Source organism: Mirounga angustirostris, unplaced genomic scaffold (genome assembly GCF_029215605.1).
Source record: "Mirounga angustirostris isolate CCGP_5_RB_7025 unplaced genomic scaffold, mMirAng1.0.hap1 SCAF_16, whole genome shotgun sequence".
NCBI lineage: Eukaryota > Metazoa > Chordata > Mammalia > Carnivora > Phocidae > Mirounga > Mirounga angustirostris.
Window position 1 is genome coordinate 57537064 of NW_026991724.1, and position 24561 is coordinate 57561624.

A 24561-nucleotide genomic window follows, 5' to 3' on the forward strand; every position below is an offset into this window, starting at 1 on the left:
TTGGTGTTTCCAATCGGTGTCTCTTAGCTGTTTGCTTCTACAGACCAGTAGTACCCAGTGTCGAGGGGTAGTAGCCATAGTGGGCATCCTGGCCACCCTCACCTTTGTTCCTGGTTGTAGCAGAAGTGCCCCTGGTATCTTCCCAACTTCTTGATTAATGTTTTATTTTTATTTTTTTATATGTTCAATTAGTCAACGTATAGTACATCATTAGTTTTTGATGTAGTGTTCAACGATTCATCAGTTGCGTATAACACCCAGTGCTCATCACAACACGTGCCCTCCTTAATAACGTTTTATTTTGTTTGAGTATATCCTCTGCTTGTTCAGAGGAGAATTTTGGATGGTAAAACCACGAATTTCTTCATGCCTGAAATGGTTGACTTTTATGCATGAAGGGAAGATGTCACTTGGTAGAGAAGCCTTGATCAATAACTGTCTAAATCCTTGGCAGAGTTCTTCTGTTTACTCTTCACTTATAGTCAGTGTTGTCATTAAAGGTCCTCACAAACTAATTCCTAACCTCTTGTAGACAAAAATGATATTTAGAGCATTGTTTGGGAATGTGCGTGTCGTGGTTATTAAAAATTAAATTGTTAAATAATTTGAATATCACCCCTTCTTGGTAGGAAATGACTTACATTTCTGGGAGTTTAGATCTGCATCATCTGGAATGATAGCTGATGACTAAGCACCTAGAATGTATCCCATAAGACTGAGGAACTGAACTTTTAATTTTAATTAATGCAAATTTTAACTTTAAAACTGATACTCTATTCAGTTTTCATTTTCTTTTTTTTCCTTTTTTCCTTTTTTTTCCTTGTTCTTTTTCACTAGTCACGTTCAGTTTTCATTTTCTAAACTTTTTAAAAGTTTGCTTGCTTGTTTGTTTGTTTGTTTATGTAATATCTACACCCAATGTGGGGCTTGAACTCATGACCCCGAGATCAAAAGTTGCCTGGTTCTCCAACTAAGCCAGCCAGGCACACCCCCGCCATTCAGTTTCTAGAAAGCTTATGTGTGTATGAGATAGCTTGGGTAGGAAAATTTACCTTTCTTTTGCATATTTTATGAAATCTAGATAGAGATCAAGTATTTCCAATGACAATTTAGATATTCAATGGATTTTAAAGACTTAGTATTAAAAAAACAGGTAAAATATTTCATTGATTTTTTCTTATAATAAAATACTTTAATGAAGTATTTGAAACAATTTAAAGCATCTTTTCATTGATTTTTTAAAAAGATTTTATTTATTTGACACAGAGAGAGAGAGCACAAGCAGGGGGAGCGGCAGAGGGAAAGGTAGAAGAAGCAGGCTTCCTGCTGAGCAGGGAGCCTGATGTGGGGCTCAGTCCCAGGACCCTGGGATCATGACTTGAGCTGAAGGCAGATGCTTAACTGACTGAGCCACCCAGGCGCCCCTGATTTTTTTGAAATATTGTTTACAGGGGTGCATGGCTGGCTCAGTTGGAAGAGCATCCGACTTTGATCTTGGGGTTGTGAGTTCGAGCCCCACATTGGGGGTAGACATTGCTTAATAAATAAAACTTAAAAAATATTGTTTACATGTTGAATTGATATTTTAGATAGACTAGGTTAAATAGTATTAAAACGAATTATCCCTGTTTGTGGGAGAATTTTAATGAATCTACTCAAAAATTTAAAATTACAAGCAAGGTTCACATTATATTGCAATTGGGCAGTACTCATCTAGACTCTAGATTTTTCTTCTTTATCTTTGAAATTGAAGTTCATATGATATAATATTTTATTTTCCCCTTAACACTTGGCAAAATCTTTTATCCTAAAGATGCAAATCTGTTTTTCAGATAGATCTGCAGGTATTTCTTCCATGAATTCTTTCTTTCTTGCTGTTCCCTCTGTTCTTTTTGTTTTTGTTTCTTTTCTTTGGAACTTCAATAAGATGGATGTTGGGATTTCTGGAGTTATTAACAGTATCTAAACATTTCATCCTTTCTCTTTGTGCTGAGTGCTGTTTGAAATGTACTTCCTTGCCCATCATTGAGATGGCTGTCCAGAGTTTCTTCTTTCTGTCCAGGAGCACAGTATATAAGCTGGAGTGCCTTGGGATTCATTTTTCCTGCTCTTTTGAAATTTGGATTTTTTTCCCCCTTAGTCACAGCTCCCTGTTTCCTATCTTTTTTTTTTTTTTTTTAGATTTTATTTATTTATTTGACAGAGGGAGACACAGTGAGAGAGGGAACACAAGCAGGGGGAGCGGGAGGGGAAAAGCAGGCTTCCCGCCGAGCGGGAGCCCGATGCGGGGCTCTATCCCAGAACCCTGGGATCATGACCTGAGCCGAAGGCAGACGCTTAATGACTGAGCCACCCAGGTGCACCCCTGTTTCCTATCTTGCAGGGATTCAGCAAAACCTTCATGCCCCCAAAGACATAGCTTTAGGTTTTTGATATATTTTTAAAAGATTTTATTTATTTATTTGAGAGAGCTCAAGTGAGCATGAGCGGGGGGAGGGGCAGAGGGAGAAGCGGACTCTCCACTGAACAGGGAGCCCAATGCAGGACCCTGAGATCATGACCTGAGCTGAAGGCAAACGCTTAACCCACTGAGCCACCCAGGCGCCCCAGGTTTTTGAAATTTTAAAGTCTTCATAACTTAGTAAAGCCAGGTCAGAAACTGTTCTCCTTTAAGGAATGTTCAGTAAACATGACCTTTTGAATTTTAGATAGAAGCTCCCACAATGACACCAAGTCAACAGCTTTTCTCAGAAGCGTCCCCAGAGATACACACAGTGGTGAGCACTAGGACAGAACTATTCTAACTCCTCCTTCCATGGCCCACTGATAAACTTCAATGCTTTATTATGGTTTTAGGTAATTACACTTCTCCCTGCCACCTGGTTTAGTGTAAACTACATTTTTAGTTGCTAGCACTGAATTCATGTGTACGGCCGTGGAAAAAGAGGAAGGATGAAGTGAAGCTGGCCAAGATATGTTTTAAGCAGGAAATGCAGGATATCAATAATTCTAAGCCACTACCAACTACTGAGATTTATCTCTGTAATCACATCATTCTCCCTCAGGTACTACTTATTCCTTGTTTTTTTTTTTTTTTAAAGATTTTATTTATTTATTTGAGAGAGAGAATGAGAGAGAGAGAGCATGAGAGGGGGGAGGGTCAGAGGGAGAAACAGACTCCCTGCCGAGCAGGGAGCCTGATGCGGGACTCGATCCTGGGACTCCGGGATCACGACCTGAGCCGAAGGCAGTCGCCCAACCAACTGAGCCACCCAGGCGTCCCTTATTCCTTGTTTTTGAAGATTTTTTTCCTCTGGAGATTTCCAAGCTCACAATCCCAGGACAAGATGACTGAGTCCCTTTTTTCGGACTTTGGCTTGCTGTGGTACCTGGAGGAGCTCAGAGAGGAAGAGTTCTGGAAATTTAAGGCGCTCCTCAAACAAGAGCCTCTGCAACTTGACCTCAAGCCAATCCCGTGGACTGAGTTAAAGAAGGCTTCAAGAGAAGATCTAGCGAAGTTGTTGGACAAGCATTACCGAGGAAAGTGGGCATGGGAGGTGACCCTGAACCTATTTCTACAGATCGATCGGCGTGACCTCTGGACAAAGGCTCAGGAGGAGATCAGAAGTAAGTGCAGGGTGAAGGGGCAGTGACCTACGGAGGAAGGTTGGTCTGCTGGGAGCTTGTAAGAATGAAGGTGATGTTATTGAGTTGGTGGCCATCCTCCATCAATTGAGAATGTGTTGTGGGTTGAGGGAGGCTTGGAGGTCATGGAGGAATTGCAAGCCAACTCTGGGCATACATGGGCTAGTGATGGACTGTGGATGGGTAGTGTCCTGCTCATCTAAGGGGTGTTTCCCCATTTTCAGGCAGTTCCTAAGCAGCAAGCCACTGTTAGGTCAGCTTGCCACATGTCCATAAGTTTGGTCTGAAAGGACATAATGAGCCCAGATGGATTTAGAAGGTTCATTGCTCACCCACAACAGGAACATGAGATTCATGCTCATGTCCATTCCTCTCATCCCTTGAATCTCTCATCAGGGGCCTATGGAGGTGAGCTCAGGCAGATCTGTGTCATAGGAACCTAGAGAGTCAGAGATCCTGATCTTAGGTGATGCCTGCTGACAGCCCTGTCCCCTGCCCTCCAGAGACAGATACTAGCTTTGTTACCCTAGCATGTCTCCAGAGAGTGAGAGACATCTCTGAATTTCTCCAGAGGGGAAAGAAAGACCTGTTTTTAGAAACAAATCTTCCTTTGCCCCAGAGAGAGGAAGGACCATTGGTACATCCCAAGAATGTTTTCTAGTCATACATCCCTGAACAAAACCATTAGTGCCCTTTGCTTGGAAGGCATGCAGAAATTCCTCACCTAGTGTGGCATATATTTCTCTGGTGCAGGGTATGATCCTTGTCCACTTTTGTAATTTTCTTGACCTCCCATAATGTGGTGCCTTGAACATGGAAGGTACATCATAAGGGCGGGTTGAATGCATGATGGTTCAGGGGTTGGTTTCTGAAATTAACCTGTGATCAGCATGGTGGAACAGAAATCGCTTATTGTTTCAAGTCAGACAGATGTGGGACAGACACCTGACCCTGATATTTATTCACTAGTGCAAATTAATCAAGTGATATATTCTCCCAACACTTTTTTGGTAAAGTGGGAGTAGAATGAGTCTTGATGAGTTATTGACATGGAAGACATGGTATCGGTAGGGACATTCTCAACCCTGGTTCCCGGCGGACACTAAGTAAATGATATAGTGCTTGTGGATTCTTTACTGGGGAGATGTGACCACCCCCCTTCTGGTTTGGAATGGAATTCACACTATGTAGCCTATAACTCTGAGACAGGCTTCCAGTTTTGGTCAAGTGCTTCCACGGACATGATTTTAGATAAATTATGGTCCTAACAAAAACAAAGTTAATGAGCCTGGTCATCCGTGGACATGCAGTAGTCTTTACATATGTGCACAAGTAAATCTCTAAGGGTCATTCTGAGTGTCAACGAGTGCACTTTTTAATTGTCTTGTATTTTCTTTTTTTTATTTAAAGATTTTATTTTTTTAATTTTTATTTATTTGAGAGAGAGAGAGAGAGAAAGAGCACAAGAGGGGGGAGCGGGAGAGGGAGAAGCAGCCTCCCTGCAGAGCAGGGAGCCCGATGCGGGACTCGATCCTGGGACTCCAGGATCATGACCTGAGCCGAAGGCAGTCGCTTAACCAACTGAGCCACCCAGGCGCCCAATTGTCTTGTATTTTCTCCCTGTGAACTCAGATAAACCCAACCCATACAGAAATCACATGAAGGAAAAATTCCACCTCCTATGGGAAAAGGAAACCTGCCTTCTGGTTCCCAATGATTTCTACAAAGAAATCACAAAGTATGAGTATGAAAAGCTGCATGCACCAGCCAGGCAGGAGAGCCTTCACCCACTGTGGTCTTGCAAGGTCAGAGGGAATCAGGAAAACAACACTTTTGAGAAAAGTGATGCTGGAATGGGCAGAGGGGAACCTATGGAAGGACAGATTCACATTTATCTTCTTCCTCAATGGCTGTGAAATGAACGCTATGACCAAGACCAGCTTCGTGGAGCTCATCTCCAGGGACTGGCCTCAGTCTTCAGAGCCAGACGAGGACATCTTCTCTCAGCTGGAGAGGATCCTGTTCATCATGGATAGCTTTGAGGAACTGAAATTTGACTTGGAGCAAATGACTCAGTTGTGCGATGACCAGAGACAGCGACAGCCAATGCAGATTATCCTGAGCAGTTTGCTGCAGAAAAAAATGCTTCCAGAGTCTTCTCTGCTTATTGCATTGGGAATAGTGGGCATGAGAAAAAATTTCTTGTTGCAGTGTCCAAAATACATAACCCTCTCAGGATTCTCTGAACATGAAAAGAAGCTGTATTTCTACCATTTCTTCCGCGAGAGGAGCAAAGCCCTGAAAGCCTTCAGTTTTGTGAGGGGCAATATGCCGCTGTTTCTCTTCTGTCATAATCCTCTGGTATGCTGGCGGGTCTGTACTTGTATGAAATGGCCGCTGGAGAGAGGAGAAGACCTTGACATTGTGTCTGAAAGCACCGCTTCTTTGTATGCATCCTTTTTTATTAGTGTATTCAAATCAAGAAATGAGAACTGTCCACCGAAGCAGAGCAGAGCCCGACTGCAAGGCCTGTGTTCCTTGGCTGCAGAGGGAATATGGACTCGCATGTTTGTGTTTTGCCATGGGACCTCAGGAGGAATGGGGTATCTGAGTCCGATGCCTTGATGTGGATGGGCATGAGACTCTTCAAGGGATGACGAATGCTTTCCCTTCATACATGTGTGCCTCCGACAGTTTTGTGCCTCCATGTTCTATCTGCTCAAAGAACCCAAGGACAATCCTAACCCGGCCATTGGAAGTGTGACCCAGCTTGTGACAGCAAGCACGAGTCAGGTCCAAGGCCACTTGTCCCAGATGATAACATTCTTGTTTGCATTTTCAACTGAAAAAATAACCAACATGCTGGAGACATCCTTTGGTTTTCTCCTGGCCAAAGAGATAAAGCAGGAAATAACCCGATGCCTTAAAAGTTTAAGTCAGCATAACTCTGGTCAGGAGGTGGTGAATTTCCAGGAATTGTTCAGCAGTTTGTTTGAGACCCATGAAAAAGAGTTTGTAGCACAAGTGATGGATTTCTTTGAGGAAGTTAGTATTTATATTGGTAACACAGAAGACTTGGTGATATCTGCATTCTGCCTAAAACTTTGTCAAAACTTGCAGAAACTTCACCTGTGTATAGAAAATGTCTTCTCAGATGACTCTGGATCCAGCACAAAGTGAGTCCATCTATAATCTCTCCCACGCCCCATGCCACACACGCCATACTTGTTGCTTGTTTCAGGTCCCAGTGGATACTTCATGGATCCTTATACTTAAAAAAACCGCCCCCCGAAACCCATGGCTTTTGTAACCAGAGAGACTTCGCTTTGAATTCTGGCTCTGGCATTTGCTAGCTGTGTCACCAAGAACAGTAACTTCTTAAGTTTTTCTGTATAAAGAAGCGTGACACTTTACCTACTTGGTGGGGCCAGTATGAGGTTGAAAGGTAAGCAGCTTTTATTGTTGCCATGACTATGCTTCCCCCTGCCCCCATAGCATTTGAGCGTATCTATCAGGAAGGGACTCTTGGAAGCTTGTGAGTGGTTTCCTTGGGCTTCTCCTCTTTGCTGGTCTAACCTGTGTCTTTTCACCAGCTGGTTCAGATTACCAACTCACACTTCAGTTCTGATAGTCTATTAATAAATTATTTTTACTCCTCCAAAAAAAAAAATATATCACCTTTCACGGTCACACTTTTGGTTTTTAGTTTAAAAAAATTTTTTTTAAAGATTTTATTTATTTATTTGAGAGAGAGAATGAGATAGAGAGAGAGAGCATGAGATGGGGGAGGGTCAGAGGGAGAAGCAGACTCCCTGCCGAGCAGGGAGCCCGATGTGGGACTCGATCCTGGGACTCCAGGATCATGACCTGAGCCGAAGGCAGTCGCTTAACCAACTGAGCCACCCAGGCGCCCTTAGTTTTTTAAATTGAGGTATAATTGACACATAACATTATACGAGTTTCAGGTGCACAACATCATGATTCAGTATTTGTATATGTTGCAAAATGATCACCACGATATGTCTAGTTAACAGCCGTCACCACGCATAATTACACAATTTTTTTTTCTTGTGATGAGAACTTTTTTTAAAGTAAACTCTATACCCCACATGGGGCTCGAACTCATGACCCCAAGATCAAGAGTTACATGCTCTTCTGACTGAGTCAGCCAGGTGCCCCATGATGAGAACTTTTAAGATCTGCTCTCTTAGTGGGCGCCTGGGTGGCTCAGTCGGTTAAGTGACTGCCTTCGGCTCAGGTCATGATCCTGGAGTCCCGGGATTGAGTCCCGCATCGGGCTCCCTGCTCGGTAGGGAGTCTGCTTCTCCCTCTGACCCTCCCCCCTCTCATGCTCTCTGTCTCTCATTCTCTCTCTGTCAAATAAATAAATAAAATCTTAAAAAAAAAAAAAAGATCTGCTCTCTTAGCAACTTTCAGATAGGTAGTACAGTATTATTACCTACGGTCACCAGGCTGTACATGACATCCCCAAGGCTTTATTTTATACCTGTATGTTCTTATTTTTGGATATAGTTCTCCATTTCACTGGTGGATCACCAAATACCAACCTTCATTTACACCACAACTAAGCATTGTTACCTAACGGAGGAAGAAGTATAGACTGAATACGGTTGAGTAGCTTGTCCAGGGTCACACAGCTAATAAGTGGTTCAGATGGGGTTTGATCCCAATTACTCTGGCATCAGGGTCCATTTCCTTAACCACTAGGCCATATTGACTCAGTGTACCTGGCTGCCCCCTCCTTGTTCGGGCATGGGTGTCCATGCGTCAGCTTTGAGGGGCCCTGAAAATGGCGTTCTGCTTGTTTTGTGAACGTGTTGAGTTGCTTTGAGCCATTGGAGAGTCCCAGTCTTTGTTCTCCCCGTAGTCTCAGTAAGAAGCTCTCCTTCTGGCGAGACCTTTGCTCTGTGTTCACCACCAACAAGAACTTCCAGATGTTAGATTTGGACAGCTGTAATTTCAGTGAAGCCTCCCTGGCGATTCTCTGTAAGGCTCTGGCTCAGCCTGTTTGTAAACTCCAAAAGTTCATGTAAGTTGGATGTTAACCGTTCTTTAAATAGCTGAGTTTCACTCTTTCTACTCTGGCTTTTTTGGAAAGGCCAATGTGTAAGCACAGAGCTACAATCCAATGTCTCAAGAAAAGTTTTGGATCACTTGCCCTGATACCGGTGTTATATTGAGCAAGAAGAAACTGTTGGCAAATGGGGGGGGGGGACTTCAGAACCAAACATTGTCAAGGGGCTCAGTCCCCAGTCACCACAGGTCAGTTTCTAAGCACTAATGGGGAAGTGCTTGGCTTTCTGCGCCAGAGAGCACTCCCCTTCTCAGCGCACCAGCTCACTTGCGCGTAGCCTGTTAGTAGAAAGCTACAAGTTCACGGTGGCACAAAGAAAGTGTAAGTTTTTAAAGCAGAGTATGCATTTCAGGGACATCAGTCTTTCGTTTGGATTACATGACCATGTGTGTTTTGGTTTGGGGGTACGTTTGGGAGTTTTTCTCTAACAGATGTTTTATTTACTTATTTAAAGATTTTATTTATTTATTTGACAGAGAGAGACACAGCGAGAGAGGGAACACAAGCAGGGGGAGTGGGAGAGGGAGAAGCAGGCTTCCCGCTGAGCAGGGAGCCTGATGCGGGGCTCGATCCCAGGACCCTGGGATCATGACCTGAGCCGAAGGCAGATGCTTAACAACTGAGCCACCCAGGAGCCCAAGATTTTATTTATTTATTAGAACATGAGCAGAATGAAGGGCAGAGGCAGAGAAAGAAGCAGACTCCCCTTTGAGCAAGGAGCCCTATGTGGGGCTTGATCCCAGGACCCTGAGATCATGACCTGAGCTGAAGGCAGACGCTTAACGACTGAGCCCCCCAGGTGCCCCAACTCTAACAGATGTTTTAAATGTAGTGGTTGGAGAGCCACAGAGGGAATTTGGTGACACCTGCTGGGATGTTGATGGGTGAATAGATGTTTCCCAGGTAACGAAGGGACCAATGGGAAAATAGCCTTAAGTTCATGAAGGAGAAAAATAATAAGAATAGACATAGAGACTAGGCAGCATTTATAAAACAGCTCTTTAGCACAGAGCTGGCCGCTTTAGGCACATTCCTTATCTGTATTGTTTCCTTTTAATCCTCAAACGGTCTCACTGTCACCTTAATATAGATCACACCCAGAAGCCCAGAGGAGCACACAGCTACTCCCTGGTGCTTTGGATATCTGGGTTTGCCTGGGTCATGTTCTTCTCTTCACCCCCAGAAGTTTATTTCTTTCAGCTTAAATGTAACTCCTCCTTCAGCTCAAAGCTCACTTCCTTTTTTTTAAAGATTTATTTCCTTATTTGAGAGAGTGGGGGGGAGGGGCCGAGGGAGGGAGCATCTCAAGCAGACTCCCTGCTGAGCAGGGAGCCCAAAAGTGGGGCTCGGTCCCAGGACCCTGGGATTATGACCTGAGCCGAAATCAAGAGTCGACCACTTAACCTACTGGGCCACTCAGGTGCCCCAAAGCTCACTTCTTCATGGAAGATTTTCTATGCTCCCAAAGCACTTTTTTTTTTTTTAAGATTTTATTTATTTGAGAGAGAGAGAATGAGAGACAGAGAGCACGAGAGGGAAGATGGTCAGAGGGAGAAGCAGACCCCCCGCTGAGCAGGGAACCTGATGTGGGACTCGATCCCGGGACTCCAGGATCATGACCTGAGCCGAAGGCAGTCGCTTAACCGACTGAGCCACCCAGGCGCCCCCCCAAAGCACCTTTTATATGTCTTTTTTTGGTCATAGTTATCACACATCTAATTATTGGTTGCTGTCTTTGTGCAGAAGAGTTAATATAGTAGGTCTGAGACTATTGTCCTTAGAAAGGCCTGCTTACTAGGTTGGCTCTTGGCTGGCATGTTGGAACTTGGGTTTTGGGGAGAATTCCCACCACCCTAACTGATAAGAAGGGCTCACTGTTCCCATACTGTGTAAACAATGTGGTTTATGCTGAAGACTTGTTTTCCTTCTGTGAGTCTGAGATTTTGGCTCGTGCTGGGCAGTGGGTGCCTCTGACCATCCCGATAAACACCCTGGGTGCTGAGTCTCCAACAAGCATCCCTGGTAGCTGACTTTTCACATGCATTGTCACAGTGTGTTGCTGGGGGAATTTAGCACGTCCAATGGCGACTCCATTGGCAAAGACCCTTGGAAGCTTGCGCCTAGTTTCCTCTGGATTTTGCCCTTGTGCCTTTTTCCTTTGCGGATTTTGCTTTCTGTCTTTGCACTGTAATCAATCATAGCCACGAGTGCAACTATATGCCAAGTCCTGTGGGTCCTAGCAGGTCACTGAAGCCAGGGGAGGTCTTGGGGACAGTGTTTCTGTGCTGAGTACACCACCATGATGGGAGAGGTGATACCTCTTTGTCCTCATATCTCCACCAGCTAGCAAAACACAGAGCTTTGTAGGGGCTCATTAAATATCTGTTGAATGAATGAATGGATCCCTGTATTATGAAAATGGGTTCTTTATTTCAGATAAGGAAACTGACTCAGAAATGAACTGGTAAATACCCCACACAGAGTAAAATGTGGGTCATTGAACTTTTGTTTTCTTCTGGGAAATGTGTTAAAGATAAAGTAGGGGACTGGTGTGCTCATAAATGGGCTTTTAGCATATGAATTTTAGTGCCAGATATGAGGAATAGTATAGCAAGGGAGAGGTTGTGAGTGGGCTCGAAAGTGAGCAGTCTGTCGGTGAATTAATTAATTAATTAATTTTATTGGTGAATTTAGATGCGGTCAATGTGATGACCACATGAAGGAGATGAGTAATTCGAGACATCCAGGTGAAGGCATGAATTAAATTGTGCATGTCTTCCCTCAGGTTGCAAAATGAGGAAGAGAGTTTCTCTTCACAGTGTACATGGAAACCAGTCATTGGTATTATACCTAAAGTTCTTTAGCTTTAGCTTTAATATCACTGGATTCATTTTTAAGTGGTCAAACAAGATAGAGATGATGAGTTTGGCCATTTGTCCTCCCAAATATCTAGCCATATGTCTTGGAATCAAGAAACAGTATTCCTTCTCTTTCTTCTCCTATACATGCGATTTTAAAACAGTGTAATTGAGGGAAGCTTGGGTAGCTCAGTCTGTTAAGCGTCTGCTTTTGGCTTAGGTCCTGGTCACAGGGTCCTGGGATCGAGCCCCACATCGGGCTCCCTCTGCCCCTCCCCTCTGCTTGTGCTCTCTCTCTCTCAAATAAATAAAAAGAAATCTTAAAAAAACCAAAAACAGTGTAATTGCTAGGATGAATAAAGAATGGGGAGGCTGGCTCATTCCCTGAACTTCAAATCCAATCTCTGTCCAGGCATGGGGTTTGAGGAATGTGGGAGGTAATTGTATTTGGGAATAGACCAATCTGTCTGTGATTCCTTGGGCCATAACCCCTCTGTGAGCCAGGGAATCCATCCCTTTCTCTCAGTCTCTGCAGCTGCCACCTGACCTCCAGAAACCAGCACCACTCACCTGGGATGGTCACTCCAATCACCTCTGCCTCAGTGTCTTGGATCCTGTTTTGTCTTCCATCAATATGTGTTTTCTTTCTTCCATATACAAGCCAGAGCAATCTTAAAAAATAACATACACCTTAAAATCCTTTCCCTGATTTCCCATAACTAGGAAAAAAAATTCTATTGGGCGTGAAGAGAAGAGCATGGCCATGTGGTCTGATCCCTTCCTTCCCCCTTGTTTATTCTCCACATCAGGCTGTGGCCTGAGGACGGTAACTCTCTTTTAAGCCCTTGACCAAGCTCATTTCTGCTTTGGAAACTTTGTTCTGGCTCTCCTCGTTTCTGGACAGTCTTTCTCTAGACTTCTGCTTGGCAAGCGCTTCCAAATGCTTTCTCTGACCATCACTCCCCCAAACTGAGCAACCCCCACCCCAGTCACTCCATAACTGCATCCTGTGGCTCTTGTCATGAAATTGTGTCTTCCGCTTTGTCTTGCATCTCTCCTGAGTATGGGATGATAAGTTCTGTGAGTGCCTGGTCCTGGACCATTCCATTCACAGCTATACCCTCCACACACCTTGGCCCACGGTTGGAAGGTCAGGATTTGCTGGATGAAGAGAGGGCACAGGTAGTTTGTGGTGGTTGCATAGTTTAAGGATCATCCTTTAAAGCAGAAGATCTTGTGTCAATAAGTATCTGTATCTTTCTCTGGGAATGCCTTTAGAGTGTGGGCCTTTCTTCTGTTACTTACCCACCTCCCATCTTACACCAATGCTACCTCTCATGTAGGTATCACAAAACAGCAAATTGTTACTGAAGAATGTGTGGCCACTTTGGACAACTTCACTGATTTCTTAGCTTATTCATGCTTCTGTGTCTTGTTCTGTCCAGTTGAGTTCATTGTTCTTTCTACATCATTGTGTCCAGTGGCTTTTCCAAGAGACTCTATGAGTCCAAAGTTGGAGTAAATTTGAGACTAACATCCTCTCCCTTTTAATGGTACCCTTGAATGATGAGAATGCACATTGAATATTGGAGATGTTTTTTCCTTATTTCTTTGAGTCTATTGGTTTATTTCTCAAATCCAGCTTTGTAGAGTAGAGATTTTCTCCCCAGTTTTATGGAGGTATAATTTAAAGATTATTTATTTATTTATTTATTTGAGACAGAGAGAATGAGAGAGAGAGAGAGTACATGAGAGGGGGGAGGGTCAGAGGGAGAAGCAGACTCCCCGCCGAGCAGGGAGCCCGATGCGGGACTCGATCCCGGGACTCCGGGTTCATGACCTGAGCCGAAGGCAGTCGCTTAACCAACTGAGCCACCCAGGCGCCCTATGGAGGTATAATTTATATATAATACCGTGTTAGTTTTAGGTGTATGACCTGATGATTTGATAAATGTATACATTGTGAAGTGATCTGGTGCTTCACTTCACAGAGTGACACATTTTTTTAAATTTAAAAAAAAATTTTTAAATGTATGTATGTATGTATTTATTTTATTATGTTATGTTAGTCACCACCATACAATACATCATTAGTTTTTGATGTGGTGATCTACGATCCATTGTTTTCATATAACACCCGGTGCTCCATGCAGAACGTGCCCTCCTCAATACCCATCACCAGGCTAACCCATCCTCCCACCCCCCTCCCCTCTAGAACCCTCAGTTTGTTTCTCAGAGTCCATCGTCTCTCATGGTTCATCTCTCCCTCCGATAACCCCCCCTTCATTTTTCCCTTCCTTCTCCTAATGTCCTCCATACTATTCCTTATCTTCCACACATTTTTTTTTTTCTTTAGAACTTTAAGAGGTGTGCCTGGGTGGCTCAGACGGTTAAGCGACTGCCTTTGGCTCAGGTCATGATCCTGGAGTCCTGGGATTGAGGACCGCATTGGGTTCCCTGCTCAACAGAGAGCCTGCTTCTCCCTCTGCCCCTCATCCGGCTCATGCTTGCTCGCACTCTCTCTCTCTCTCTCTCTCTCAAATAAATAAATAAAATCTTAAAAAAAAGAACTTTAAGAGAATTTGAAGATCTACTCTCTTGCTGCTTTCTTTTTTTTTTCTATTTTTAACTTTTTTTTTATTCTTATGTTAATCCCCATACATTACATTCTCTTGCTGTTTTCAAATATACAAGACAGTTTTATCAACTGTAGTCACCTTGCTGTACATTATATTTCCAGGACTTATTTATCTTATAACTGGACGTTCATATGTTTTGACCCCCTTCACCCCTCTGCCCCCACCTCTGACCACCACCAATCTGTTCTCTGTATCTAGGAGTTAGTTTTTAGATTCCACATAAATGTGGAAACACACAGTATTTGTCTTTCTCTGCCTGACTCATTTTACTTGCAGATACAGAGATTGACACCATTTTCATTCTTGTTCAGTTGTAGGTCATTTCTTTAAAAAAAAAAATTCCTCTGGTAGTGTTTCAGATTCTTCTTTATCCCTACTAGTTTACCAATTTCAATATAATGGATGCCTGTGGGAAGTTTGTTTAACTTAATTTTCCTGGCACTTACTGGGACCCTTTCAATTGTAGAACTGACAAATGGTTACTAAAGTATAAGTAACTTTTGGGAGTTGTGTTTAAGTTCAGGAAAACTATCAGAATTGCTTACTTCTGCCCTAATAGGGAGGTAAAAACTTGAATCCATTTGTCTTAATGTCATCAAGATAAACTTAGATTTTTATAGGGTTTGGACCTAAAACTTTATTTTATTTTATTTTATTTTTTTAAGATTTTATTTATTTATTTGACAGAGAGAGAGCGAGCGAGAGCAGTAACACAAGCAGGGGGAGTGGGAGAGAGAGAAGCAGGCTTCCCGCTGAGCAGGGAGCCCGATGCGGGGCTCGATCCCAGGACCCTGGGATCATGACCTGAGCCGAAGGCAGACGCTCAACGACTGAGCCACCCAGGTGCCCTGGACCTAAAACTTTAAAGAAAGATTAACAGGCTAGGGCGCCTGGGTGGATCAGTTGTTTAAGTGTCTGCCTTCAGCTCACGTCATGTTCCCCGGGGTCCTGGGATCAAGTCCCATGTTGGGCTCCCTGCTCAGCGGGGAGCCTGCTTCTCCCTCTGCCTGCCACTCCTCCTGCTTTTGCTCTCTCTCTCACTCACTCTTGAATAAATAAAATCTTAAAAAAAAAAAGAGATTAGCAAGCTCATTATACAGGTTTCTAGTGAAGTCACAGGAATAAGGGAAGCAACATAGGGAATATGGTCAATGGTATTCTATTTTTTTTTTAAGATTTTATTTGTTTATTTGAGAGAGAGAGAGAGAACGGTCTGGGGAGAGAGCATGAGCTGGGGGAGAAGCAGATTCCCGGCTGCAGGGAGACTGATGCAGGGCTTGATCCCAGGACTCCAGAATCATGACCTGAGCCCAAGGCAGATGCTTAACCGACTGAACCACCCAGGCGCCCCTGGTCGATGGTATTGTAATAGGGTGACCGATGTGCCCACACTTGTGAGCACAGCATAGGGCATACAGATGCTCAATCACTGTGTTGTGTACCTGAACTAATGTAACATTGTGTGCCAACAGCAAAATTCATCAGTGATTGTCCATCATTTCAGGTAGATTTCACACGGACCACTGTTGGACTCCACTGCTCTGTCGAAGCCACGGCCAAAGGCAGGGTCTCTAATTCTCACGCAGGATAAGGTGCTCACGGGCACGAGAGCACTGGGCATGTCTAGTACCTGCCCTAGGGGTTCCATTCATTAACTCAGTCTGTGCTCACAACAACCTACCAAGGGTAGGCACTTTCCTTTCCTCCCGACAGATGGGGAAACTGAGACCTGGAAGCGGAAGGGGCTTGGCCAAGGTCACACAGGTGGTGAAGGGGTCGGCAGGGGTGAGCCCATCTGGCCCCTGCGGTGCTTGGCTCTTAGCTCACGAATGTCACAGGGTGCTGAGGATTGCGATCCTGTGCTTTTTTGCTTTGTAGACTCCTTTTCCTTAACTCTCAGGAAGGCAGAAAGTGAACCAACTGTGTTATTGTCAACCCTTCTGTTTTAGCTTGTCTCCTTTCCACGAGTCCGATGGCTTAGATGGGGGTGATTCTTGATCACCATTACTCCCCCAGCGTTCTCTGCTGACTCAGCCCGTGCTGCCACCCGAAGTTGGAGTCTGTGGCAGCTGCCTGGTGGCAAATCCGTGTTTTCAGGAATGAGGTGGCTTGGGGGCTGCCCTTGTTCACCTCCGTGTCTCACACAGGTTTCCAGACATCATGGGCGCCCCTCGTCTCCTTGCTAGCTGGCCAGCTTGTCTTCCCCTGCCTGTGCTGACCCTCTCCCTCAATCCCCTGCAGACCCCCCTTGCCAGCCCTCTGCTCCCTCCGTCTCTGGGCAGGAAGTGCCCACATTTAGGGACCCAATTTCTGCCAGAAATTGCCATAAGGCTTCCAGGCTGTCATTTCCCTCCTCCGTCTGTTTCTCATCTGTCTTTGGTCTCTGGGCTGTTCGTAATTCCCATGCTGGTGTTTCAATGTGGTGCAATATTTGCTTGTTTTAATCTCCCTTCTCAAAGTTGATCAGGAGGGGAGAAGTCAGGGTGTGCTCAAGTTGTGACCCCAGGAGCCACATTTTATGTGGTCTCCATTTATGAACACATACAAATGAATATAAAATAAAAATATAATACATATATGGCTTTTACAGATCAAAGCCAACATGCATTGGTCATGTTCCAGGCACCACAATACATTTAATTTAATTAATTAAATTTAATTTTTTAAAAGGTTTTATTTATTTATTTGACAGAGAGGGAGAAAGAGCACAAGCAGGGGACGTGGCAGGCAGAGGAAGAAGCAGACTCCCTGCTGAGCAGGGAGCCCCATGCAAGGCTTGATCCCAGGACCCTAAATTCATAACCTGAGCTGAAGGCAGATGCTTAACCGACTGAGCCATCCAGGCACCCCTAAATTTTAATTTTGTAACCATCATGATACTATTTGTTTCGTGAAGAAACTAAGAAGTTAATCTGTATTTGCCCAACCTTGCAAAAGTATCCAGGAGAAAAGCAAAAATTGGAGTCCAGTTTTCTTTTTTTTTTTTTTAAAGATTTTATTTATTTATTTGACAGAGAGAGAGATAGCGAGAGCAGGAACACAAGCAGGGGGAGTGGGAGAGCGAGAAGCAGGCTTCCTGCCGAGCAGGGAGCCTGATGTGGGACTCGATCCCAGGACTCTGGGATCATGACCTGAGCCGAAGGCAGACGCTTAACGACTGAGCCACCCAGGCGCCCAGAGTCCAGTTTTCTATAACCCTGGAACCTGGTTCTTCAACAACTGCAGATATGGTCTTCTGTTGTTATTATTATTGTCTCCTTTAGGGACAAAAAACCCCATAGTTTTTAAACAAATGGATCCTTTCCTTGGGGAGTGCAGTCTTGTGCATGGACTCAAATACTGCATCTCCCTTGTATGTTAGGCTCCATGCTGGACCTGCAGATGCAAAGAGGTGCAAGCATAGTGTCCCCGTCCTGACGGTGCTTAGGATTTAATACAGGATCAGTCTGGCTCGCCTCACTTCTAGTGTGTATGGTGGTGTGCAGATGTGCAAGGACTAGGAGAGACAGGAGAGGACCCAGAGGCTGGGTTTCTGCGCTTGTCCGTTGTCTGAAAATCCCAGAGAGAATGTATAGGTGGGAGTAACCAGGTGTCTAATGGTGTTGTGACCCTAAGTGTGGCAGGCAGGAAAGGTTGGGTGGTTCTTACTTTGTGCTTGGACTCCATGGTGTGAGTCGACCTTTTCCCCATCTTTTGTAGGTATAATTTTGCTTCTCACCTTGGAAGTGGCCCCTACTCGCATAAGGCCATTCTTCACAACCCTCACCTGAAATACCTGAACCTGCCTGGCACGAGCCTCTCGCACGTGGACGTCAGGCAGCTGCGTGAGATGCTGAAGCACCTGGTGTACAGCACAGACGAGCCGAGGTAAGTCTCGGGTTGTCCATGCATGGGGATGCTTCTCGTCCAGCATGGAATTCACAGTTTGAATATGCCCATTTCCTTCCCCCATCAACATTTGTCTCCTACGTTGAAAACTTTCCACCTCAGCATCTCCAGACCTCTCAGAAAGTTTGTTCCAGCTTTCTTTCCTTTTTCTTTTCCTTTCTTTTTCTTCTTTCTCTTTCTTCTTTTTCTTCTTCCTCACTTCCTGTGGACACCTGACCTGCCTCTTCTTGGTTCTGCCCTCAACGTCAACCATGCCAAAATCAGAACTCCGTTTTTTCCCCCTGAAAATATTCATACTCATCTTAAAATGAGAAATCATATTAATGATCACAAGTGTGCTCTTGTGAATCTGGTAGGTGACCACGTGGAGGTCATAAGGGAAGCCATTTGCTCCAAATCATTTCTTCCTCTTGAAAATTATCTGGGATGCTCCTCCCATGGTTGGGTGGTTTCTAGGCAGGCTCAATCCATATTTCAGCAGAAAGCAAAAGGGGGAAGTCATAGAGGTAGCAATCAACAAAACCAACTCATTAAACCCACTTGGAGAATATGCTCTTCTCTCTCCTAGTTCAGCATCTCTCCTTTGCTGTAACAGTTGCGAATATAATTAATGGATTCACATACACTTTGTTAATTGTAACTTGGTCAAGATTCTTCAGGAGACAGAGGCACATTCCATGCATAAGAGTTGTTCGAACACACAGGCTTTCTATAGATCCTGTTCCTCATCTGAGCTGTTTCCATATTATAACATTTGTTTTCTCTACTCTAGCTCTCTCTACTCAGGGGGAACTTACAGAATTCCCTAGTATTTTGCTCTATTTCATATTATGCCATTTGCATAAGGTTTTAATATTCTACTTTACCATAAGGACTGGGGAACAGATCTAGGAAACCAGGGGTCAGGTATAGATGTTTATTGCTGGAAACTTTGCCTCTTTGGAACAGACCATCCATATGCTTGACTTCAGTTTTGTTTTGGGGGTGAGAGGTACCCCAAATCAGGTTCTTCTCAGATCATTAGTTCTCAACTGAGGGCAGTTTTGTCCCTCAGGGAATGTCCGTGTCTGGAGACATTTTTGATGGTCATCATTGCCTTGGGAGGATGTTACAGGCTTATCTAGTGGGTGGAGATCAGGGATACTGCTCAACATCCCACAACACACAGGATGGCTTCCACATCAAAGAATTTTCCAGTTCAACATGTCAGTAGTGCTGAGATTGAGAAACCTGCTCTAGCCTCCGAGATGCTCTGTTTTTTTTTTAAAGATTTTTTATTTTTATTTTTATTTATTTATTTTATTATGTTCAGTTAGCCACTGTATAGTACATCATTTTTTAAAAAGATTTTATTTATTTATTTGACACAGAGAGACACAGTGAGAGAGGGAACACAAGCAGGGGGAGTGGGAGAGGGAGAAGCAGGCTTACCGTGGAGCAGGGAGCCTGATGCGGGGCTCGATCCCAGGAACCTGGGATCATGACCTGATCCGAAGGCAGATGCTTAACGACTGAGCCACCCAGGCGCCCCATACATCATTTGTTTTTGATGTAGTGTTTAATGATTCATTAGTTGCGCATATCACCCAGTGTTCATCACAACACATGTCCCCCTCAACACCCATCACCCAGTTACCCCATCCCTCCACCCACATCCCTTTCCACAACTCTCAATTTGTTTCCCAGAGTCCAGAGACTCTCATGGTTTGTCTCCCTCTCTGATTCTACCCCCACCCCTTCATTTTTCCCTCCCTTCCCCTTTACTCCTCCATGTTATTGCTTATGTTCCACATATGAGTGAAACCATATGATAATTGTCTTTCTCTGCTTGACTTATTTCACTTAGCATAATCCCCTCCAGTTCCATCCATGTTGATGCAAATGGTAGGTATTCATCCTTTCTGATGGCTGAATAAAATTCCATTGTATATATGGACCACATCTTCTTTATCCATTCATCTGTTGAAGGGCATCTCGGCTCTTTCCACAGTTTGGTTATTGTGGACATTGCTGCTATGAACAGCAGGGTGCACGTGCCCCTTCTTTTCATTACATCTGTATCTTTGGGGTAAATACCCAGTAGTGCAATTGCTGGGTCATAAGGTAGCTCTATTTTTAACATCTTGAGGAACCACCATAGTGCTTCCCAGAGTGGCTGTACCAGCTTGCATTCCCACCAAGAGTGTAAGAGGGTTCCCCTTTCTCCACATCCTTGCCAACATTTGTTGTTCCCTGTCTTGTTAATTTTAGCCATTCTAACTGCTGTAATATGGTATCTCATTGTGGCTTTGATTTGAATTTCCCTGATGGCAAGTGATGTTAAGCATTTTTTCATGTGTCTGTTAGCCATTTGTATGTCTTCTTTGGAGAAGTGTCTGTTCATGTCTTCTGCCCATTCCTTGATTGGATTCTTCGTTTTTTGGGTGTTGAGTTTGAGAAGTTCTTTTTTTTTTTTTTTTTTCATTTTATTATGTTATGTTAGTCACCATACAATACATCATTAGTTTTTGATGTGGTGATCCATGATCCATTGTTTTCATATAACACCCAGTGCTCCATGCAATATGTGCCCTCCTTAATACCCATCACCGGGCTAACCCATTCCCCCAGACCTCTCCCCTCTAAAACCCTGATTGTTTCTTGGAGCCCATAGTCTCTCATGGTTCATCTCTCCCTCCAATTCCCCCCGCCCATTTTTCCCTTCCTTCTCCTAATGTCCTCCATGTTATTCCTTATGTTCCACAAATAAGTGAAACCATATATAGTTGACTTTCTCTGCTTGACTTATTTCACTCAGCATAATCTCCTCCAGTCCCATCCATGTTGATGTAAAAGTTGGGTATTCATCCTTTCTGATGGATGAGTAATATTCCATTGTATATATGGACCACATCTTCTTTATTCATTCATCTGTTAAAGGGCATCTCAGCTCTTTCCACAGTTTGGCTATTGTGGACATTGCTGCTATGAACATTGGGGTGCATATGGCCCTTCTTTTCACTACATCTGTGTGTTTGGGGTAAATACCCAGGAATACAAATGCTGGGTCATAGGGTAGCTCTATTTTTAACTTTCTGAGGAGCCTCCACGCTGTTTTCCAAAGTGGCTGTACCAACTTGCATTCCCACCAACAGTGTAAGAGGGTTCCCCTTTCTCCACAACCTCTCCAACATTTGTTGTTTCTTTCCCTGTCCATTTTTGCCATTCTAACTGGTGTAAGGTGGTATTGCAATGTGGTTTTGATTTGAATTTCCCTGATGACTAATGATGATGAACATTTTTTCATGTGTCTGTTAGCCATTTGTATGTCTTCTTCAGAGAAGTGTCTTTTCATGTCTTCTGCCCATTTTTTGACTTGATTATTTGCTTTTTGGGTGTTGAGTTTGAGAAGTTCTTTATATAATTTGGATACCAGCCCTTTATCTGTAGAGTCATTTGCAAATATCTTTTCCCATTTCATGGGTTGCCTCTTAATTTTGTTGACTGTTTCCTTTGCTGTGCAGAAGCTTTTTATCTTGATGAAGTCCCAAAAGTTCATTTTTGCTTTTGTTTCCCTTGCCTTTAGAGATATGTCTTCAAAGAAGTTGCTGTGGTCAATGTTGAAAAGGTTACTGCCTATGTTTTCCTCTGGGATTTTGATGGATTCCTGTCTCACATTGAGGTCTTTCATCCATTTTGAGTTTATCTTTGTGTATGGTGTAAGAGAATGGTCCAGTTTCATTCTTCTGTAAACAGCTGTCCAATTTTCCCAGCACCATTTATTGAAGAGACTGTCTTTTTCCCATTGGATATTCTTTCCTGCTTTGTCAAAGATTAGTTGACCATAGAGTTGAGGGTCCATTTCTGGGGTCTCTATTCTGTTTCATTGATCTATGGGTCTGTTTTTGTGTCTTGATGATCACAGCTTTGTAATATAGCTTGAAGTCAGGCATTGTGATGCCCCCAGCTTCAGTTTTCTTTTCCAACATTCTGCTGGCGATTCAGGGTCTTTTCTGGTTCCATACAAATTTTAGGATTGTTTGTTCCAGCTCCGTGAAAAATGTCAAGGGCATTTTCATAGGGATTGCTTTGAAAGTAGATTGTTCTGGGAAGCATAGACATTGTAACAATGTTTATTCTTCTAATCCATGAGCATGGAATGTTTTTCCAACTTTGTGTCTTCCTCAATTTCTGTCATGAGTGTTCTGTAGTTTCTAGATATAGATCCTTTACCTCTTTGGTCAGGTTTATTCCTAGGTATCTTATGGTCTTTTTGGTGCTATTGTAAATGGAATTGATTCCAGAATTTGAGAAGCCCTATTCCATAGTCCACATTTTTGCTTCTGTGTTTCTGCAGCTGCCGCATGTTCTAATCCTCTTACTTTTCTCAGATGACCATGGAATATGAGGAATGACTTGCAAGTTTTGCATGTGGCTTCATGAAAATATTACCAGAAGAGCTTGAGCGGGTTGACCGGTTGAGTATGTATATGTCTTTGCAGACTGATGTGCTCTTGCCTCACCTCTGTGGCCTGTGACTACATCTTCCAAGTCCTTCTGTGCAACAAATCCCTGTCCCTTCTTGATCTGGGGTCAAATTTCCTGGAAGATAATGGAGTGGCATCTCTTGGTGAGGCACTGAAGCATCCAAACTACAATATTGAGCAGTTGTGGTATGTCTGGCTATGATTTTTTTTTAAAGATTTTATTTATTTATTTATTAGAGAACGAGCGAGAGAGAAACAGCATGAGAGGGGGGAGGGTCAGAGGGAGAAGCAGGCTCCCCGCCGAGCCGGGAGCCCGATGCGGGACTCGATCCCAGGACTCCAGGATCATGACCTGAGCTGAAGGCAGTCGCTCAACCAACTGAGCCACCCAGGCGCCCATGTCTGGCTATGATTTGCTTGAATGTCAGAGTTCATTTTTTTGGATATCAGCATCCTGGGAAGGAAATGGGAAGGGGTAAAATCACGGGGTCTGCTGAAAGAAAGCAAGGCTGAACGTTGACCCAGCCTGATACTTGTGGGAGTGTCCAGTGGCGCTGACGGGTGTGAGCTTGACCAAAGAGCTTGACAGGACTTGGTAGGACATGCTACTCTGAAGTAGAGTCTCTGGCCTCCAGAAGACCAGTAATGGAGTCCCAAGTGCCCTGGGCTAGCTGGGTGAATTGTGAGGTGCCTCACCTCTCCTCCAGTGTGACATAAGGATAATAGCATTTCCCACGTCAAAGAATCGAGGTGACCAGTTGGAATAGCATATGTAAAGTACTATTACCAATGGCTTGCCCAAAACAAGCACTCAGTAAATGATGGCAGAAGGCATATAGCATAGATATCATTCACGGCTTCTCCTGGGCACTGGAAACTCTTCTGGGTAGATAAGATGAATTGGTAAATGAAATGCTCCAGTATCTTTGTTTCCATGGATGTCAGTTTTATGGAGTGTCACACGCACTCACACACACACAAGTGTGGGCTGCAAGTATGTGTGTATATATCATGGTTTCTTGATCTTAGCACTATTGACATTTTGGCTTTGATCATTCTTTGTCGTGGGGAGTGGCTGCCCTGTGCTTTGTAGGGTGTTTTAACACCATCTCTGGCTCGTACCCACTAGATGTCAGTAGTACCCTCTCTCCCAGTGTGGCAGACCCAAATTACAGGCATTGCTCAAAACGATCTTGCCAGTCACTTCTCGAGAAGAATGGCTTGGAAGTAGGCACTGGGATGTAGAGAGGCGAACAATCATGTGCAGAGTCCAGAAAACTTTATTTCTATTTTCCCAGGCTTTGCAAATCTCCTTTTGACGAGGAGATTCGGATGCTGCTCACAGCTGTGGAAGAGAAAAATTCCCACCTGACCATTTCCCATCTTCTCTGGGTCAACGAAGAGTACAGGATCAGGGGTGTGCTCGCCTGACGGGGGAACACCTCAAGTAATCTCACAAAGCCTTCTCCTTGGTCACAGTGGGCCATCCTCCTCCCAGCACACCCTGTCCTGTAAACTGTAATTCATGGTGGTGGGGGCTGTAATTTCAGGCCTGTCCCTTTACAGAGTCCTAGCGGTATGACTGTGGATGCACCATCTGTGCCTAAGCCCCCATCCCCACCTTTAAAATTCCCATCTTAGCTTTTGATAGAAGAATACACTAAATGGATGAACACTTTAGAAAGCATGACTTTATTTTCTTAGTGAGTGTCTTGGGAAGTAGGAGCTTGGATTTGAAGGAACCACAATCCTTTGACAATTTTGACTTAGAAGCGATGGTAGAATGCATCTATAGATTCTAGATTCTATTGCTTATCACTACATTTAGCACCCACCCAAACTTTCCATTTTTAGTTTGTACAAATTTACATTTGATCAGTTTCATGGTCTAATAAAAAAAATACATTTCCAAATCCGTACTTATCCTTTAGAATATGCCACTCCAATAGCCTTTTAAAAAACTTCAGCAT

General features: G+C 43.9%; 1 protein-coding gene across 1 annotated transcript; it reads left to right on the forward strand.

The window, feature by feature from the left end:
- Positions 1 to 3305: 3305 nt before the first annotated feature.
- On the forward strand, positions 3306 to 24022 carry NLRP9 (NLR family pyrin domain containing 9). The gene is given in 10 exon segments (XM_064580619.1): positions 3306 to 3627; positions 5278 to 5403; positions 5406 to 5450; positions 5453 to 6226; positions 6229 to 6292; positions 6294 to 6821; positions 8534 to 8695; positions 17937 to 18104; positions 22607 to 22777; positions 23890 to 24022. Coding segments are annotated over 10 exon segments (2451 nt in total). The 5' UTR covers positions 3306 to 3347.
- The last annotated feature ends 539 nt before the right edge of the window (positions 24023 to 24561 follow it).